Source organism: Echiichthys vipera, assembly GCF_963691815.1.
Source record: "Echiichthys vipera genome assembly, chromosome: 5".
NCBI classification, from domain to species: domain Eukaryota; kingdom Metazoa; phylum Chordata; class Actinopteri; order Perciformes; family Trachinidae; genus Echiichthys; species Echiichthys vipera.
In genome coordinates this window covers 12342753-12364712 of record NC_139830.1, presented here as the reverse complement: position 1 = coordinate 12364712, position 21960 = coordinate 12342753, and the positions used below count along the sequence as shown (strand labels likewise).

Here is a 21960-nt window from a genome sequence, read left to right as displayed (position 1 = left end):
GGTGGAGGCAGGGGAGGAGGAGGTGCACAGGCGCTCAGTCAGGCTTCCTGTCTTGGCACACCCTGCACTGCCCATTTCCTGCCTGTCTGCTGAAAAATGCCCAGCTCCCCCAACCTTGCTCAGTCAACCCAGACAGCGCCTTAACACAGTCAGTCAGGCCGAACACTTCATTCCTTCTACCCTCTCATATTTCCTGCCAGACTCTTTCAGGTGTCTTTCAAGGAAAAACCACGACAACCTGGGTCTTATTTTCGTAGCTCTGGGTACCAGTTACGAAAAAAACTGTACCTGCAAAAGTAATTGCTGAAACAAGTCCAATGTCCTCTAAGGTGGTCTGACTATTGTGTGCTGTTGTTGTTGGTTTCTTGTCCCAAGTTGGAAAAATAAGACCAGAGTTGCAACAAGCCGTTGATTTTCCTTTTCAAGTTAAGATGAATATAGTTTTTACCTTTCGGTCCCGCCATACACCCGCCCCACGCATCATGAGTCAATCACAGCTGTCAATCATGAGTCCAGGAGTCCAGAATCTCTCTTTGCAAGTGTTTTAAACAAGTATGTCTTTATTTGGCTAATTATTTGTTGTCTTTGATTGATTTTTATACTGTAACTGTATTGCTGCCGTCTTGGTCAAGTCTCCCTTGTATAAGAGATCTGTGATCTCACTGGGACTAACCTGGTTAAATTAAGGCTCAATTTGAAAAATAACCCGACGTTTATAGCATTAAATAACTATTTAAAGCCAAATTTATCTGAAAAATGAACACTTGAACATACAACAATCAGTTCAAGTTGTTTTTCACCACAAACTGCTTGTTTTGTTCCTGTGTGTGGATATACTGCAATTTATATGATCAAAAAGGACCCTCTGGGCCTTTAAAATCTGTGTTGGATGGATGGTATCTATGGCACTAAAGGAAGGTTTCACCAACTAAAGACATGTGTGCGTTTCCTTGAAACATGCAGCCAAAAGCTAGCCTCACCACAGTGTGTTTCACACAAACACATATCCTCCCACGACACGAAATGGCACTTTTTTTTTTATGCATTCAAAAATCAGATAATACATGGAAAAGTGTTTTGGGCCCAAACATTTTTCCAAAAGTAACTCCACCCAATTCCAAAGGTCACTCCTCTAAACAGAGCCCTCTGTGTTGCTTGTTTAAGGACCATTTTTACGTGCTGCATTTGACATGAACATCCGCTCTCATACAACAGTCACTCCACACCTCTTGAAAGGAGCCTGGCTGGCCGTGGGGAGAGGAGGGTAGTGGAAAAGATGGTCATTTTTAGAGAGGCTATTTTCCCTGTGTACATGAATGCACGGCTCGCAGGGAAAGACCCGGAGGAGGGCTGGGCGATGAAATGTCACGATATTTTGGTCAAAATACCTCGGTATGGATATTGCAGCAAGATGCTAGGGTTGATTGATGTATTCACAAAATATTCATACAATGACATTTTTGAGGGGAAAAAAAAATCAGTAGTATGGATATAATAACTAAGGGGGTAAAGTTAATAACAGAACAGCTAGAACAGTCTGGTAAGTTCAGAAAATGACATCACTTTTACTGTAATGCAGCATTTAAAACCAGGAGAAGACAACAGCGTAATGTTATATTAAAATATCCAAAATCAATATCTCGTCTCATATCACAAATATATATTTGATATATTTCCCAGCCCTCTCACAGAGCTGTGTTATGCAGGCCTCATTGAGGGAAAGTGATATTGATCTGCACCATAATCAACACAGTGAACAGAATCTGCATTACGATTAATAATTCTGCTCATAAGTGATGAGGAAATCTACGTTGCCTCTGCATCTTTCACCCTTATCACAATCATGAGGGCTGACGGGCTGAAACGACTCCGTCTGTAACTGGGAGATGGTTTTCCACGGCTGCACAGAGCATCTTCCATCTCATTAATAACAGGACATTTGTTGATGCAGATAAGCCCGGTGGGATGACGCCGTCTCTAAAGAGCCCATTAAAAAGCATGAAAACATAGAGCTTCGGGATATTTGCAGCGCTTGACCTCAGAGAACCGCGCTTCTGCTCCTGAGGGCAGAGGTGGAGGGCAGCAGCTGGTTAAAGACACACACTCATATGCTGAAGGCTGGGCTCCAGCATAATTAAACTCTCAGGCCCACACCCACGTGGCAGGTTTATGAGCCTCTCCTAATAGGACGGCTTTCTGCAGCCTCGTGTGAAGGAGCCTCGGCTCTAAAGCTCAACTTCCTGCAGGAGCGGTGATGTCATGACAACACGTTATAAAAGGAACATCTGTGCTCCTCAGCTCACTTCTTCATCGCTCCCCAACATTGAACACACGTGAAGATCACAGAGTTTGTTTGCGCGTGCGTCGGTATGATTCCCTGAAGGACTCTGTGGCGGCTTTTTGTTGTGATCTGACACCAATTAAACCGTCTTGCAACAGTCAAACTCCAGCAAATAGACGTTTTTTAAAGCATTGCAGTCTGTTTGACTGACACCTGCCAGCTCATTGAAGGAATCTTTTGATACTCATAGTTACGAGACTTTACTGAAGTTTGACTGAGCAAAAATAAGTATCTTATGTCAATCAGTGACGGTGAGAAAGTTATCCCTGTGCATCAGTGTGCATTTCCTTTATTTTATCCGTATTAATGCATTTCTATTGACTTGTTACATTTTCAACTGCACAGTTATTAATGAATTGCCAATTAAAGCATTTATTTATCATTTACTTGATAAGGACATATACAATATACATAGAAAGGCAGAAAACAGCAATCTGATGCAAGTATCATGGTGTTTATAGCGGGTGCTAGTCTGCAACACACGTCCATAGATCTTGATCGATAAAATGTTTGGTCATTAAAACGTCGATCATACTTTCCCTGTGCCCAAGGTGATATCTTCAAATAGCTTGTTTTGTCCTCTGAAGTCCAAAACTATAATATTCATGCATATTCATGTTACCATCGTAGAAGGCGAAGCAAATATTCACAGTTAAAGCGCGGGAACCAGTTAAAATGATCAATCAACCGTCCGAATAGTTGCCAATTAATTTTCTGATATGGGCGGCTGTGGCTAAGAGGTAGAGCGGGTCGTCCTCCATTTGAGAGATTGGTGGTTCGATCCCCGGCTCCTCCAGGCGGCATGTTTTAGTATCCTTGGGGAAGACACTGAATCCCGAATTGCTCCCTGTGCATGGGTGTGTGGATGTGGTGTGAAAGTATCATGGTATGTAGCTGTCCACTGCCATCAGTGTGAATGGGTGAATGTAACAAGTAGTGTGAAAGCGTCTTGAGTAGTCAGAAGACTAGAAATTAATATCCAACTATCTGCATGTTTATAAAACTCTTCAGTTGATTGACAGAAGTATTTCTTTTTTGCTATTTACAAAAACTTGTTTCCTCTTGAAGTAATAATATGATCTGAGTCAGTATCCGCGGTGCAAAGAGCATAACATGTAATTGCAACATCCCTTCTGCTGCTTCTCTCTTTTCAGAACATTTCAGAAATTGCTGACACTTTGGAAACTGCGCAAGTGTTTTGTTAGAAACCAGGACCTTTATGTTTTTTTAAACATTTGCATGTGCAAGTGCTACAGGTACCTACAGAAGGCCCTACTAGGTAAAACTCCGATACTGGGGCTACTCTGGGAACATTAAAAGTATCAAAAACACGCACTGCAATGACACTTGTTCATCTGACATCTGTAAAAAATGTCAACATCACACAACTCTGCAAATCTTTCATGCAAGTTCCTCAAAACTCTTGAATTCTGCAAGTATCTGCGTCAAATATGCATCTCCGACTTATACCCAGCGTGTGAATGAAGAGTCTGAATTGCTGATTGCAAGTCCTGCATCTATCTGGACTTCTCATACCACTGAGTCTCACAACATGCCAAACAGCCAAAACATAGCGACAGAAAGAAGGCGGCAATAAACCAAGGGAAACAGCGTTGAGGACTTCTGTTTAATTCACTGCTTCCCAATGACATCAACCTGTAAAGTGCAAATGAATGGAGATCCACAGGAAGAACATTTTCCACCGCTACACCCACGCCATGTCTGTGCTACATGCCCCTGACTGACCTAATGTGGGCAGCTGGGATTTTATTTCAGAGAAGTGATTTTCCTGTTTCGCGGATTCTACCACTTTGCTACTATGAAAGTGTACCATTTATTTTCTGAGAGTATTTCCTTCAATCTCAGAGTCTCCCTTAGCTGAGGATCATTGGAAAGAGGACTCACCCTCCCCCACACCTACTATACAAGGGCTAAAAGTACACCCATCCATCCATGTTGGCAGTGAAAGGCCGGGCTTGTTGCTTTGGCTTATGTGCACCTGCTCCAGTACACTCTCTGGACACTTTAGCCTGCCTGTTCGCCTCCATCGCATCATTCACAGCACTCCCGAGTCGCAGCAAAAATAAATGCACACAAGATTTGAGTGTTTAGCTTTCACGCACACCCTGTTAAATATTTTTTTTTTACTTTCCTGCTTGTGATAAACACAAACACCTTCCCTGTCCAACTTTAAAATTCCCAGCGTGGCTTTCATTTGTGTAACACGCTGATGGTTACACAAAGACACACTTTGTCTTTAAGGTTTGTCAATCTGTAATTGATATTCATGGCACATCTAAGCTGTGCTTTGCTGAACTTTTTTTTTTTCCACTAACCTGCAGCTGGAGAAAAAATAAGCAGCACGCTCTGGGCAACAGAAGAGCACATCTGAGACATTTTCATGTCCTGGACCCCCCAAAATAGACCCTGTTAAAGCTGCAACACCTTCATGTAGCTTAAAACTGCCCCGTCCAAGTAGGATATTGGTTATTTTAACAGCATTGTTTAACAGTTTGTTGCAGTGTGAGCACAGACACACCTGTGATCTCGGTGTCTTATTATTATCCCCACAAAACCTAACTGTTCTTCCATTCAGCTGGGACCCCTATGGACCCCCTTCAAGGACCCTGTGCCCCAGATGGCTTACTCAGACATTCATGCCTTCTTCTCCTCCACAACAAAACTTAAAACTTCCCACGGCCTCGCTTAGCTGCAATCTGCAGACGACAACAAGTCCCTGCTTGCATAGAATAACTTGCATGTAATCGCCCATGTGTGTGCGCAAGAGGACTCCTCGGATAGGCTACCACCCCCACCTCCACCTTCTCCACCTCCCCAAAAAAAGCATGCAAAGCCTCGGTGTTATGTGTTGCTTTTAAAAAACAACAACAAGAGAAGACAAATCACTTCTTCAGCACTTACGATTTTACTGAGATCCATGATCGTGAGTGAGGATCCTCGGGAGCAGGAGAGGAGACCCGCTGTATCCAAACGCGGAGTAATTAGTAACGGGAAAGCGAATGAGGCAACAAATGCATTTGGGAGGAGAAGGTGGGGAGGGGGAGGTGGAGCGGGACCGTTAGCTCAACATGTGTCCCGATTTGGTATTAAAATGCTCCACAATCCTTCCTTCCTTCCTTCCTCCTTTCCTTCCGCGTCCCTTCTCCTTTTTTTCTCCTCTGCGAGCCCTACGTGCTCCCTTAACGGCGAGGACTTCAGCATCCGAGCGCCGAGAAGCCGACGCTGTCCTGGGGGGGAAGCACAAGAGGACTACCGCTGATCACAGCCGCTCATTTCAGCCGCACATTAAAAAAGACTACCACCCTGCCTGCATGGATCAGCACCACGTACAGCGGGCTAAGACCAAGGCAGTAGGCTACCTTTATTTTGCAAATAGCCCGCTCTCTTGTCAGACAATAGTAGCATGGAGCCTGCGGAGAGGGATGGCTTAAACCCGGTGGTTCCCAAGCTGGGGTCCGGGGACCGACCGGGGGTCCTCCTGTAAGAGGGGAGGTGAAGTCCAGGAAATGAGAAAAAAAACAAGCTGCGTTTTTAGTTGGCCACTGTGGCTCCTTTGAATTAGGAGCAATTGTATATGCTTTAAATGACCTTTTATGTGTTTTGAATGTGTATGTGTTATTTTCCCCAATGCTTGTAATGTTTTAAGTGAAGCACTTTGAATTACCTTGTTGAATTGCCTTGCCTAGGGTGAACACTCATGTACTTTTATGTTTTGATTGGTTCACCTGACTTGCAGGAGAAGATTAAAGACTACATGGCTGCAAAAAAATAAAAAGTAAAGCAAAAATCTTCTAAAAGGACGTCATGAGACGTAGTGGACAGGGAGAGACAAGATATCTTTGAATCCCGTTTGAATGTGTCGTGAATGACATGTTTTTCTAGAAAGTCACGTTTTTTATGTCTTTATCTCATTTTAACTATTAATTTGTTTGTTACTGTGTACATAGGCTATCATTATATTTTATATTTGGCATCAGTTATTGATGCTTTTGCTATTTGCACACTATAACACTGTATATTTCCCCTCTATGGGACTAATTAAGGATTATCTTATCTTATCTTATCCTAAAACTGTTAAAGTATAAGGCTGTGTAAAGAGTATCCATGGCTTGTGTGTGTGTGTGTGTGTGTGTGTGTGTGTGTTTTGTCGGGATCTATTATTACTCACATGAGCAACAGGTCTTGATCGTCTTTTTCCCCGATTGATTAAAGTCACAGGATAAAACACATCAGGTAAGATAATGTTACGTGTGTTGTGCGAGACGAGAGATGTCGTTCACTGAGCGGTTTCACACAAACCTGTGTGGTGTTACGACTAACCTACGACGTAGTGTGTCTCTCTTGACTTACAAAGAAGTGTTTTAAATTGACAAATGTGTAATTCATGGAACAAATTAAAGGGGATCCCTTCACTACCATTCATATTTTTTTCTGAAATAAGGTCCACAAACACAAAATATGACCATAAGCACAAGGAGCTGTTGTTATAACACCAAACAAACATGAAACAACTGCGCATGTTCAAATGCTTGAGTAAGTCTTTTGTTTAGATGAGGCCTGTTTTAGATGTGAATTACCTTTAAGTCTTGTTTTCTTGTGTATGTGTGCGCAGCAATATTGAGGAAAACCTATGAAGCCTTGAAATTAGCAAGTTTCAAAGGTGAAAAGGGAAAGAAAAGCTCAGCTTCCACCATGAAAGCAATTCTAGGTAACTGATGCCCCCATCTGGTTTCTCAGAGACCGTCAACCAGCATCTTCTTTTTTCACAGCTGTTTGTGTTTGACTCAAGTTTAACAATATGTGTTTGTCACAGAAGTCATTTTCGCTCGTAGGAAAATCACAGGTGTACTTAAAAAAAGAGTGCATGAATAGTTTCAATGCCCTGCCCAGTTGTATTGTGTGTGTTGGCTTACTGAAACATTGCCATGCTTTGCTAGGATGCTTTAATGTTATTTTATATCATATTCATAATTGTAATAATATAGAAATGCACTTGTTTACCATGAAAGATTGAGACGTATCCTGGTTTTGTTTTCCAATTTCATTACAATCCAATCACTCAAAAAGAAGACTATTTGTTTTCTGTTTGTTCATTTAAAAATAAAAAAGAAGCTAAAAACACATGTCAATATAATGCAGTCCAGTTCAACATCATCACTAATAACAACCTCATTTAGTTAACACTGATGTTGTCAAAAGTACCAATACTTCCAATATTTTTAAATAGCAGGTTTGACGAGGATACTATATGATTATTTAGTAGTGCTGAAAGTGTCACAATTATTAAAAAACGCAAACGTAGAATCAGATTTTCAACCCAAGGGTGCACAGATGAAACAGCTGCAGATTGTGTTGGTTATGTGTGCGGTGACTTTTGCTGAACCAGCACTGTGTGCAAAATTGGGAATAAAATATTATTTTGTGTGCTGTGAACTTTAAAACATTTAATTTTCCATGATATCAAAACACGCATTTAGTGTTGTTGTTTTTTATGTTAGCATTGTATCGTGACAACCTTAGTTAACACCTCTCAGACAGTTTTAACAATAGCTGACCATTGTAAGCTTTGTAAAGGTAGAATATGTGGCAGAGCTGCTGCACTGGATTTCATTAGAAAATTTCAAACTCAAATACATTTTTTCCTCAAAATGGTTTCTGTCATTGTGGGTAATTTTATCACACCAATGAACATTCAAGTGTTCATTCTTCTGATATGTTTGGTTTTATTAGTTATTCGTTGCTATAAAAGGGGGATGGAACTTCATGATTGACATTACCGAACCTATAAAATTGACACACGATTAGTCGAGCGGGTGTATGGACGGGACTTCGATGACATGACCCTACCGCCTGATCCATACCTGGACTCTTGTTGCAAAATTACAAGATGGCGGAGCCTGTATCCGGGATATTTGTGCTTTACTTGTGTACAGCAGGAGAAAGTGGAGCTGCGTAGCCCATCTTTATATACAGTCTATGGTTTTGACATGTTACAGCTGCGATTTGATTTGAGTTAGGGCTTTATGATCTAACACTTTCAGTATTATTAATATTCTTATTTTATTATTAGATCTCAACAGAAACAAAAAGATCAAATCCAGGCCACTGTTTTAAAAAACGCTTCTCTATACAATCACAGGACATCAGCTGATTGACAGAGACCAGGCCAGCCATGATAATCAATACGCTGCACATTATACCTCCAGGCCGCTCGACATAAACAGTCTCGCTCCAGACAATGCCGGCTCTTTTTCACCAAGTCTCTTCACTTCCTGGTACGGCGTGGGCCATTCGTTGTGAGGGCAGCCTCACAGCGCATTTCTCACATACAGCAGTCCCACTCTGTCTCAGCCACTATTAACAGTGTGAAGGACTTAAAATTATGGTTTTATTTGAATCTTTGATGTGCTGGAGACAACTTATCAAACATCACAAAACTTCTTCCTGTTGTCTGTCAATACCTACAAAGCTTCTTTAAAACACAAAGATGACCGACTGTTGTTTAAAAATATGCAGATTCTGAACTGTGGGATTGAAGATTCAGTGCATTTTCAGGAGACACCCCTGATATTAGGGTAAATTAATTAAATTTTATGTTCAGTTACGATTACGAAAACATGATAATCAAGTTAAAACGATTATTGTGCTGTTTTCCATTTCACAATGATGCTCTTGTTTTCTCTTGTGTTGTAATTGCTTTATAGTGGTGCGCTTTTGCCCATTTTTTTGCAGTTAATGGCCTGAATATAGTTGAATATAACCAGTATAGTTAGTTTTCTTTTTGAGCCAACGGGCTAAAGCCTAAACACAGGGTTTAAAGTCTTCAAACACAAGACGGGCTCTGATGTTACGATAAGTAGTTGTTTAGGCTGACTGTGTATGTCTCCCAATGCAAAACCCCAAATACAGAGCTGATGCAGCATTTTGTTCAAATCATGTACAGATGTTTCTACCATCTGTACATTTATTCTATCTATGTGAGTTGGTATGATCGGTACAAGGGCTGGGAAATAACTCAATATTATTGTTTTTCAGCTTTTAGTGGAATCATGACCTCCAATGATCATATCATGGGGACCATTCTGCAAACAGCTGTTGTGCAAATGAATGGTATTCAAAGCAAATAATGAAAAACATTGAGCTATGGTATTGTTTTACATAAATTAAAAGTTTCGGATGTTGTTAAATGTGATTATGTAGTATTTCCCATAACTGATATCAGAAAATATCCATATTAAAATAGTAATATACATTTCTGTCTAGCTTTAGTGCAGCATGTCCATATTACCAGATGGCTGAGGACGGTGGATGACTGTTTGAAATAAGGCCACTTATCTTGAAGAAGGCAAATTTGCATAACCACACGCTTACACTGATGATGTAGGTTTCAGTCTGACTTTTGACCTTTGCTGCATGTGAAACAAAAAGCAGCACTCCCTCCCTCTCTCCCTTTCCGCTTTACCCATGCTGTAAAACACAGACGAGAACTCCAAAACAATCTGTAAATCAAAGCCATTGTTAATGCCGGCAGGAACTCATCTGTGCACTTTGTTCCACTTACTGACCTGTCATTCATGTCAAGCTCTATTATTCTACAGCCAGTCTGTCAGTGCAATGAGGCCACAAACCACCGCCTGCTGTTTCTGCTGCCTCAGTGCTTTTAATGGTCTCACTTTCATGCTTGCATGCTGGTCTGTGTGTATACTACATGTATGCGGATATCCCTCCATAACTTCCCTGCATTTTGAATTGCAGGATGTAAAAAGAAGCTCAAGGAAGACTCCAGACAATGAGCGATGGAAGGGAGAACAGCAAGGCAAAGACAAAAGACAGTGGAGAAAGAGAGGCAGAGAGACCGGGTGATTAAAAAATTCTTGTCTACGTCCGCCCTGCTGAGTCCTGCTGGTGCCTGAGGGCCAGGGCCCCACTCCTCCCCTGAATTCCACAGCTGCCAGGGCATCTAACAGCACTAAGAGGGTGCAGGACAGGGGGATGAGAGGTGTCCATAACGCAGATCCACACATACTGTATACCAGTTCTTCCCAACCAGGGGTACCTGTAAACCAGGGGTTACTTCTGTAGGTGTTAGAAGGTATGTAGTGAGATTATAGTGTAATCAACTAATTTGGTAAAAACTGAAAGCATACATTGAGTCAGCTCAACACCATGTGTTACAATTAAGATTGCGTAAAGGCTAGTTAGCAGGCGAGCAGAGTCATTGAAATACTGAAAAGTAAAAGATAAACAAACTATTTGGATAGTTAGCTTAAAGTAATGGAATAACAGTTGAAGTACTTAGCTAAAAGTAATGGATTAATGGTTGAAACAGCTGTGTTGAATCCAAATGTCCAGCCTCCGGACCTTAGTCTGCGATTCTGCAAGTGCGCTGAAGTCTGGACATTTGGATTAAGTAATGGACTGACAGTTATAACAGTTGGCTAAAAGATATGAACTAATATTTAAAACAGTAAGCTAAAAAATATGGATTCAGTTGAAACAGTTTGCTAAAAGTAACCGATTCGGTTGAAACAGTTTGTTCTAAGTAACAGGTCCAGGTGAAACACAAAAAATGAAGGATGAAGTTCAGCTTCTGCTCTCTAAAGTGATAACGTCAGTAGAACAAATGCAAACTTGACCAAACCAACCATAATACTGACAGTTCAATGATAGAAAAGGTTGCTAACTCTACATAAATACATTCACACCAACTGCCAAACATGCATACAGATAAGAAGAGGAGCGACCTCCGCGTGAACAAGTAAAGGAGAAGGAGGAGGCCGGCAGCCAGTCTTATTTTAAGGCCTTAATTTTATAACGCACAATGTGGTGTCACTCTGGGGCTCAAGCTGCATGTCCCAGCTGAGGAACTGGTGCCCCAGAAGTTTTCCAAAAGCACTAATTATGGTTCATATCTGGGTGCAGAGATTACTACCTACACCAGCTTTCAAACGAAAAACCTCTCCTGGCCTCTGAATGCTTGGAGACTGTTTTGCAATCTAGGAAAAAAGAGTTGGCATCTCTGACATTTTGGAGCCTTAAGATAAAGAATATAACAAGAGTTGAGTACTAACTTGTTATTTACTTGTTGGCTTTCGGTCTGCTATTGAGAAAACAACAGAACACCAAAAACAGGCAATGACGTTGGAGACTGAATCCCCTTAACTGTTAAATTAAAGAGTCAGCTGCTATTATGAGGTAAAACATGTCATTAAAAGCAAGTGCGGTGTGCTATCTGGTCGCCCTGTTTTTGTTCTTTTTATAACCCACTGTGGACACTGTGACAGAGAGGATTTTGAACACGCCCTGGTTGTTTACCCAACTTAACAGAGAGATACTGGAGCACTTCTTAGAATCAGCGTTTTACAAAAACCATGGCTTTAAAGTAGGCAACCCTGCTGTCTGCAGCGCACACTGAATATTGAATTCAGGTTACATGTTGAATGACATGCTGCATAGTCATTTGAGACACTTCTCTTCATGCATTGCAACTGATTTAAAAAGTATTCTGCTCTGTGGTCAACAGACATACAGTATCCGTAGCACCAAACTTCAACAACTTCAAAAGTTGTTTGTCATCTTTTGTCACAGTAGCATGGAAGAACTTCATATTTAACTTGGCCTCATTAATATAAACATTAACCTTTCACTGTACTGAGACCGAGGCAGACAGACAGGAGGTGAAAAGCGGCGACCCAGCAGATTTAGGCAGCTTTGGAGCACAACAGATCAGATGAGATTATCTCCCACTGATCCCCTGTAAAGTAGATAGCAGATTCATTGATTCCTGCACCGCTTGGATCCCCCAGTCAAAAATCAACCGCACGAGAGAGAATAAAAAAGAAAACACAATCAGCAAGACTACATGGGTAACAGATCATGAATCAGTGATTTTAAAAGAAAAGAAATTGGCAGCATTGGCAGCTGAATGAGTCACGCTCGGGGTTCAGTCCTGTTGGAACACTGTTAAAATAATAGCAAATCAAACCTGTTTTGTTCTGCACGAGTGCTTTCACCCTCCTTAATGATCAACTGCAAAGCAACTGTGCGTGTTCAAATCTCAGATATATATATATACTCCACTGTTATCAACACTTGTTGGTATTATGCTGTGATCCTCGAGGACATTTTGCCTTGACACACTTCCAGAGGGGTGTGATCTCAGGAGCCTGACAGTGACCTACTGACCAGGCTTGGCCCGGGACAGGACGGGACGGGACACACAAAGCCACGACGCATGCGTCTCCCAGGCTCTAATTCATGCTGCTACTGTCCCGGATGGGAGAGGCATAGGGGGGACAGAGAAGGGGGCAAACTGTACGCAACCACCCAGACGCAGAATTGCCAAATACCTACTGTCCAATTTAGCAGCCGCTGTAAAACGGGAGAAGCACGTTGCAGCAAGGCAATGTGTGCTGCCTTGATTTAGCTGACCTACTTTCTGCCCCCTTTTCCCTCCCCTGTGCCTGGTCTGGGGAAGAGGAGAGGGGAGGGGAGACCACCAGACAGGAAGCAGCAGGATCCACAGCATAACAGCAGCCTACACACATATGCTCACTGGGAGAGCACTCCATGCAAAAGGCAGATATAGCTCTACAGAGCATTCATTATTCATCCGCAGCAGCCGTAACAGTTAACTAAACATACATAACAAAACAAAGAAAGATGTCTCCAGTTCAGACCTCCTCATGTACCCTCATCACTGCTCCTGCCTCGGCTGCAGGAGGCACTGACAGCCTGTCATACACCACATAGCTCCACAAAGCTTCAACTCGCCTCCCTCGTCTCTGGTTTATCCTGCAGACAGGCTAAACAACAGCACAGTTATCTGGATTCAAAAGGACATTGACCTACATTTCAACAGCTCTTTTGTTGTACAGTGGACTCATTAGTATCTCTGCTGATCACAGGGACACATCAGGGAGGGGGGACTGCAAACAAGCCATAATCTGGATCAGGAACAGTGAAGAATAAGAACTGGATGGTTACTGTAACTCCTATCTGCACTTCAGACAAACTCTCACTATGCTTGGTTTAATTTAGGAGCAGACAGTGAACAGCCTGACGTGCCCATTATCCTCCCCCCCGTATAAAGTGGCTCTCAGCCAGGACTTCCATCCCACGCTTTCCTTCAGGAGAAATAACTGCATTAATGCGAGCCTGCTCTTTGCTCCTTACCTGCCCTCTCTCAAAGTTTTCCTTCTCCAGCTCCAGGCTGTTGGCCCCTCCAGTCCGGCGGATCACTTTGGGGATAGCGCTGGGAACTTGCTGCATGGAGCTTTTCACTCGGTCCATTGTCGTCTGTTTTTTTTTTTTTTCACAGCAGCGAGAGAAAAAAAATAAAAAAATAAAGAATAAAAAAAACCTCTCAGCCTATAAACAGGCTAGACTGTAAAATAATGTTTAAAAAAAATAAAAGCTGCACTAACTATGGCGGTCCATGCTGCGCTGGACTCGTCGCCTCTCCGTCCACCACCCCAGTCAATGACAGGAGCAGCACCGGAGTAAAATACAAGTGTTAGAGGAAGAGGCCACTTCCGCTTTTCAAAATAAAGTAGGTCCAACGATTAAAATGATATGAGTCGTGCAGGTGTTTTGTTACTAATTTACTCACATGCGTAATAAACTAACTACTGAAAGCACAGGAGACATTTTACATTTATTTTCTATTTCAAATTATTATTATTAATCATTATTATTATTATTATTATTATTATTATTATTATTATTATTATTATTATTGTTGTTGTTGTTGTTATTATTATTACTATCATTACTATTGTTATTACTATTATTACTATTATTATATTATTATTATTTATTTTATTGACTCTGTACTGAAAAGGTACATAAGTTAAATTAAATATAAACAAATAAGGTGTCTAAATAATGAATAAGCAATGAAATCTCTTAGTCAATATATCTCAATGAGGGAAATGTCAAAATCATAAATATGAAGGGAAAAGGTTTAAATTGAAGTTAAAATATTTTAATACTAAGAACATGAGGAATAATGATGCACAGCCACAAGCCAGTCCCTTAGAAGTTTAAATACATTTTAATGTCTTATGTGCAACATGTAATTTTGCCAATTAGCACAAAATTCCTAGTCAATGGTAGTATTTTATAACATACGCTTTAAAATATTTTATTATAGTATTTTAGATTTTTATTGTTATAATTATTTATTTGTTTTTCTCTATTGAACAGACACACATTTAGCAGATGATGGACATTCTTTTACAGAAATAAAGACACCAGAGGGTAAAAAAGTAGATATCGATCAAACAAAATATGAAAAGGTACATAAGTTAAATTAATTATAAATAATAAGGTGAACATAATAAATAAGTAATTACGTCGATATTATTGTAATATTTCAGACTATTATTGTTAAAGGGGCAATGTGATGTATGATGAATTTTATCTAAAATATTGCAGGAGTAAATCTATTTTACCTTAACTCTCAATGAGGAGTCCTCCACATAAACCAGAAGAGAGGTTACAGAACTTAATGTCTGCACAGTTTACTTTACGCACAGTGTCTTCACATAAACGTGAACATGCTGATGCTGTAGGTACAGGACACCGCTCAGCTACACAGTACATGCTCAAAAGCCTCACTGTTATTTGGATATTTCCTCTGGCAACTGTAACTGGCTCCTCCCACTGTTGTCAGCTACTGATTGGAGCGGCAGCAAGGCCAGCCCACGCCATCAATTGTCATACAGATATGACATACAAGCATATACAAGTCTGTCTTCACAAAATCATGGCTGGGTTGAAAGTGATCGAGGCACATGATGCTTAAAAAACTACCTTTACACTATTTGTTAGATTACAAAAATGAAGACAAAGAAAACTAACTTAGTCTTAATTTATCACAGTTATTAAAATGATGCTTGTTGCTGAATGCAGCAACATTTTAGTAGAAATGACAAAAATCTGAAATATGAAGGGGAGAAGGTTTAAATTGAAATGAAAATCATTTACAATAATAAGGAGCTTCAATATGAGGAACATGACAATGCACAGCCACAGTCCCTGAGAACTTTAAATATATTTTAATATATGTGCAAAAGGCCATTATTCTTTATATGTGTACATATACTAATATTTGTATTTGCATATTTGTATTTTCATATTTTCACTTTAAGATGACTGATCACATGACCCATCAGGGGCGCTCATAAGGAGGTGTGTCTCCTCACTGTTTTTCATGTATGATGAAGGGCGGGGGCCCGAAACGTTACAACATGGTGTGATTTAACATTAAAAGCTATTGGGAGCAGACTTACTGTTTATACCCTGTACTGCCTTTTGGTCCAGCACCCAGTGCTTATCTTCTTGGATGTGTGTGCTATTTTTATTTTCTCGCAACATGCCTTTTTGCCAATAAGCACAGAATTCCTATTCAATGTAGTATTTTATGACATAGTCTCTGCAGGAAATAAAGAAAGGAGTTTCCTCATGGTGTCCTGGTTAGTAAAAGTTACAACAGACTGCCACTGAACATTGTCAGTGAAGCGTGCACTGCAGTGACTGCAGGCCTATATTATGAAGTAGGACTTTGGTTCCTCTGTTTCAACACAATATTGTTTCTACAAGAGCTTTTCCCTGTTCTACTGTGAGCCATATAATTTGGATACATTTGGTTTATAGTATGTAGTGGCAGGTTAAAGAGAGCTGGCCCTGCGTTTGTATTCCCTGAAAGATAAGGGCAAGCAATCGATGATTTCCTGTCAGTGATCCTTCCCATAATTAATGAATCAAAACAAACTCAACCTTTGCTCTCAGTCTCAGGAGTCTCTTTGCTCTGCACGACTCAAGGCTGCCACCTGTTGGTGAAACAAGGGAACCAGAAGCCAGAACTAGTGCAGCTTCATTTACCTAAGCTCATACACACAGTAGCAAAGGTAAATCCAGTTTTTCACATTCACAAAAAAAAAGCAGCAATATAATCGCAAAGAAAAGCAGAAGGACCCGCTGGAGGTTTGTTTCCAGTGCACAAAAATATAGAGCACAAACTGATGATAAAAGTACTCAGATCTTTAAGTTAAAGTACCAATTCAATGTTATTAATAGTGCCAAAACATAACAAAAGTTATCTCAAGACACTTTACATATAGAGTAGGTAAGACCACACTTTATGACTTAATTCATGATTTACAGAGACGCAACAATTCACCATGATCCGCAACAAGTCACACATAATAATAATAATAAAAATAACAATAATAATAATATAAAGTATTGATGTGTATATACCAAACACATTGTAAAAATATTCCATTATAATTAAATGCACTACATTTAAAATCCTATTTAAGTAAAAGTACAAAGTTATTATAAGCTACATGTATCAAAAAAGTAGAAGTTTTTAAAGTATCAAAAGTAGAAGTACTTAAAAAACGTTCCCCTGCTTTGCGCTATTGAATCCCAACCACAGGGTCACAAGATCAATCTGAGGGGTCTTGAGATGATTAATAATAATAATAATAATAATAATAATAATAATAATAATAATAATAATAATAATAATAATAATAATAATAATAATAATAATAATAATAAAATAATAAGTTTATGTGATATACATTTTACAGCTAAATTATAAAATTGTTAAAATAAGACCCAAACAGTGAGCAAGTGCCACTGGGATTAAACTGAAAAAGACTAAAAATATTCAAAAACATGGAATTACAAACACAAGTGTTAATGTTATTTCTTAATATGTCAAGTCCTGCAACTCAAAACTTTATTCTTTTGTGTAATATTCTCTAATCTTTGCTTTTTGTGAAATATTCTAGTGTTGCTCTTGAGGACTAAAACAATTGTCTCTATAAAACCATCTCAGGTGTCTGGAGGGGAAATCACTCTTTGGTGGAACTGCAAACAATGGACGTGTAAAATAGGACAAGGTGCAGAGGGCCACAAGCCAGAACGGTTGGAAAACACCTGTTTTATCTTTAATAGTTAATCTGGAAACTACACCGTCACGTACATGTAGCTGAGTAAAAGGTACAATATAAAATGTAAGATAAGAGAGACTTTAATGACATCCACCTTGTCTAGCTCGTTTAATTGGTCCAAAACAAAAGAATGAACAAAAGGTGCAAACAACACAACACAAAAACAGGATAAAATACAAGGTACCAACATAGTATAATGTTATAACATGTAGTGCACTGATATGGGTACATATTTGGATAGAGTGTAAACTTTTAAAGACTGTAAACTGTAACTTTTGTGATTAATAACATATTCTGAATTTGATATACTGTATATAAATACAAGTAGTGTAAACGTCAATACAGATGGTGTACATCAATGCAAACAAGTTAAGTGTTAAAGCAGTTATTTGGTCCCTGAGGATGAAGCATATGTTTATTAGTGCCTCAAAGGGGAAATTATTCATATATTAAATAATATTATATTATGTAGTAAGGTGCAAGTAGTCAGTTATGGTTAAATATTTCTGAATAGTAAAGAGTAGCCTATAAAGTAGCATAAACTGGAAATAGGCCAACTCAGATAATGTGCTTCAAAGGTGAATGAGCATAAGAGGATCTGTTTTTAATCATCGATACCAATGTTTCGGAAACATGCAATGTCTCTCCTCCATGCTTATAAAGAGATGAAGGTGTTAGAGGACCCCTACACTGAAAAAAACAACTTTTTGTTATAGTAAATGTATTAAACTACGTAATTAACACATTGTAATATTAAAATTCAGTGGGAACTAGAATATCTTGAGTAAAACTTTTAATATTTACACATTTTATTCATGTAATGCATGATACTCACTGAATAAGGAGAGTACAGTTTTGTTTTAAATATTTTTTACAAATACTATTTAAATAAGATATTAGATAAGATGTTCCTTTATTAGTCCCACAAAGGGGAAATGTCCTTATTACAGCAGCAAAGTGGATAGCAAACATGCAGTAGAATAAGCGTTGATAAGAAACCATAAATAGAGAAAATATAGACAAAATATGAACAATATAAACACAGGGGATATAGAATATAACCAGAACAATATATACAATGGTTTTATATATTTTTTATTTACACAAAGACACAAATATTAGTATTGCACATTGTGATTGAAATTCACTTGAGCTAAGTATTTCCCACTGTGAAGTGAACTCAGGTGGGGAACATCATAGTGCCGTTATTGTCATTATTTATTATTATTGTTTTGTTGTGAGTGGTCGATGATTTATTCTGCCCTAAGTGCAGTAACTATGAAATAACTAATAACATGATTTCTGCATAATTTTGGGTCTTAAAGTATGGAGGTAAGGATTGATCTGGATAATTATTATTGAATGGCAAACTAGTAAACCATAATATTCATTTGTTGGGACAATAAATCAAACTTTAAAGACATTTTACCCTATTTTTTCGTAGTTACTGCACTTAGGCGTTGCAGAGCAGTATAGTCACTGCACATTAACTTTAAAATACTAAATAAATGTTAATCTTAACATGCCTGAAGCTAGCAACTACAAAATGATTTAGATTTCATGGGTTGTTGGCATTTTGTGTTTTTATTCTTGTTTCTTCACTTTAGGGCAGATGCATTGACACACTTTACAACTGTTGCACTTTTTCTTCTTTGACCATCTGCAAATTCAATTAAAAAAAGTGTGGGGAAAAAAATTATTTAGATTCCAATTATTATTTATTTATTTATTTTTTTACTATTTTTACTTTCTATTCGCTTTTGCTTGTTACATATTATTTTTTAAATACAATTTAAGTCATCATTTTTCTCCAGCATGTATGTGGAGAATGGTTCTTGTCATGTTTTCTATGCCGTGATATTGTAAATTATTATTTTTTCAATCAAAAAAAATAATATACTGAAAAAAAAAAAAGAGAGAAACAAATGAGACGATGAAGTCTCGCGAGATTGCCACTGTAACGGAGGAGTGGGGCTTGGTCTTGAAGTTTTTCAGATGCATCTGTAGATGAATCATAATAGCATCAAGATGTCGGGACGATCAGGCCGCGCTGAGACCCGAAGTCGGGCTAAAGATGACATTAAAAAGGTCCTGGCAGCCATCGAGAAGGTGCGCAAATGGTATGTAGGCTGTCTGGGGGACAATATGGAGGGAAATGTGTTAGTAGACTGTATCCTGGTATCTGCTGCGTCGCTCAACAAACTTCAGTCGGAAAAGTTAGAAGATTGACGGAGCTGTTGACCAATCAATGCCCCGGGTTGACGGGAGGGGCGGAGCTAGCTGAGTTTTTTTTTTCCTCGCCGAGAGCTGTCAATATGGCCACAGCCTCACATGCTGCTGCGAGCCGTAATGTAGAAACGACTGTCCCGGAGTCACACAACACGACACTCATGAACACATTCACACCTGTTCCTCACGGTTTTTGCACGCTCATGTAAAGTACACGATGGCTGTGGGTGGGTGAGCGTGACGGCATGTTTGATCAGCTGTCATCTGTGCTCTGCTGTGAACAGAGAGGACACGATGCATTGTAACGTTATGCCATGTTACAGATGAATCAGAAGACCCACACTGAGCTCCTGTCGATAATAGGTCAAACTAATTTCATCCCCAGGGAGAAGAAATGGGTGACAGTTGGAGACACATCCTTACGCATATTCAAGTGGGTGCCAGTAACAGAAACAAAGCAGGTGGGGGGCCTCTCTGACATACATGTAGCCTTAAAAAAAACATGCTTTCAAAGATTTACTTGAATGAATGTAGTTTGATTTCACTATCCCCTCTTTGTTATCAGATATATCGCACCAAATCCACAGGTGGAGATGTAAGAGGAATGAAAGATGTGGTGCTGGAAAACGCTAACTCTTTACTGGATTTCACTGGTGAGCTTTATAGCTGTATTTTATAATAAATAAAAAAAATCCATTGCGTGCATTATGAGCTGTATGTATCCAAGAGCCAAAATATCACACAGCCAAACTCATAACTAACATCTATCTATCTATCTATCTATCTATCTATCTATCTATCTATCTATCTATCTTAACATAAAACACGGCACCTCAGATGAAAACAGCAACCAGAGCTTTCTGTCGGACGTCTACCAACCTAAAATGGATAACAGCAGCAGCACTTCCAGCTCGCAGCAGGTCAGCCCTCCACATACCTCCAGCCTCCGAACCGAAGACTCTCAGCCCCCAATGCTGGGCCAGGAGAGTGTGGATGGTATGTGTAGATGGCTCTCTTTCTCTCTCTCAAGCATATTTACACTCAATTTCCTGCGTTATTCCTGTGAAAAGGTACACACATTCAAGTATTAAATGGTATCTATCATACAATTCAGTGGTAACATATACATGTCGTTGTGTCCTGTGCTGTTTTTGTATTTCCCTCACTGTCAAAGATGTATTAATGAGGATATATTTCGTCCCTTCCTTGTGAACGTAGAGCCAGTTCATTCAGGACAGGAGGGGGCCGACGAGCCTCCGACTCTCATCAAGGAGGAGCTTCTTTCATCAGGAGCTGTCAGACGGAGCACCCCAGACACACAGGTTGACCAAAACATTTTGCTTCGATTAAATAATAATTGAATTCCTATCTCTGGGGTCTGTCGCATGATGTAAAATTGATTTTAATTTGAGCTAGAATTACTTCTGACCACCTCTCTTTTTATTCAACAGGAGGAATTGGATGAGTCAGGAGCGCCCCCTTTAAAGAAGATTTGCACAGGAGAAAATGCTGCGCTGAGATAGCTCATTTATAATAATTTTGTCAAAATGCACACGCTACCTGTCCTCAGTCAGATTAGCTAAGCTTTCAAAATGATTCTAAGGTTTTCTTGACATATTTACGCAAATATTACATTTTAACAAATGAGAAACGAAGTGCTGCAAAATTTTTGTTCATTCTTTAAAAATGTGTTGTTTTAAGGGATTTCTGAAATGAATGTAGAGCATTTTCCAAACTTTGCATCAGACAGTGTGTATTTCAATTCACATGCTGTAAATGTTTTCTGGTTTACTCTTTATGCAGTCGAACTTTACCTGCATGTTTCCATATCCATTGCTTTATTTTTTTTTTAGGTTTACAGGCCATTTTGAAAAAGTGTTAAATGTGTAGCTTTATGCAGATTGATGTTTAGATGTGCCATTTTGTATTAAATATGAGGCCCTTTCTGAGACAGATCTTCTTTTGGCTTATCACATGCAAGAAAAATGTTTTTTTTAAATATTCATAATATAATTCGCCCATGTTTATAACTGACAACCAAAATAAATGCTACTTTTCAATTCCATTTCAATTAATCGATGTTGTACAGTCGGTATGCATTCATCATAATATCTTGTGACAGTATTAAGTAGGCTGGGCCTTTTGTTTAATCAGTCCTGTACAAGATGGAGCCCAGACAATGGATTTGGAAATACATTTGCCAATTCAAAGAGGGATGAATGCCATCAGTTTTAAACAAATACATTACCACGATATTGAAACGTGTTTTCGTATGAATAAGTGGAATATATAATCGTATTGTCGTCAGCTGACCTCTAGCCTCTCATTTATATTCGATCAGGGCGTGGCTTATTTGAGGGGGCTAGTCTAGTTTGACAATAGACAGGCCGCATCAGCCAA

The 21960-nt window shown here is 39.3% G+C and overlaps 2 protein-coding genes across 3 annotated transcripts in view; one reads left to right on the top strand and one right to left on the bottom strand.

Moving 5' to 3' along the window:
* The window catches only part of hip1 (huntingtin interacting protein 1), a 51446-nt gene extending 37579 nt beyond the window's left edge, over positions 1-13867 (bottom strand). Inside the window, exons 1-2 of one of the 2 annotated variants that reach the window (XM_083913671.1) lie at positions 13789-13867; positions 13538-13660 (exon numbers count right to left, since the gene is read on the bottom strand). In XM_083913671.1, the coding sequence (XP_083769797.1) occupies positions 13538-13654 (117 nt within the window). In that variant the 5' untranslated portion in view covers positions 13655-13660; positions 13789-13867. Of the gene's footprint in view, positions 1-5263; positions 5910-13537; positions 13661-13788 lie in introns of those variants that run through there. The other variant, XM_083913672.1, reaches the window with a different exon arrangement.
* Positions 13868-19338: 5471 nt separating this feature from the next.
* bcl7bb (BAF chromatin remodeling complex subunit BCL7B b) lies at positions 19339-21505 on the top strand (the record flags this gene model as incomplete). The annotated part of the gene is made up of 6 exons (XM_083913754.1): positions 19339-19451; positions 19946-20021; positions 20126-20213; positions 20398-20556; positions 20779-20882; positions 21012-21505. The coding sequence occupies 6 exons, from the start codon at positions 19339-19341 to the stop codon at positions 21081-21083; spliced, it is 612 nt and encodes a 203-aa protein (XP_083769880.1). The 3' UTR covers positions 21084-21505.
* Between the last annotated feature and the right edge of the window lie 455 nt (positions 21506-21960).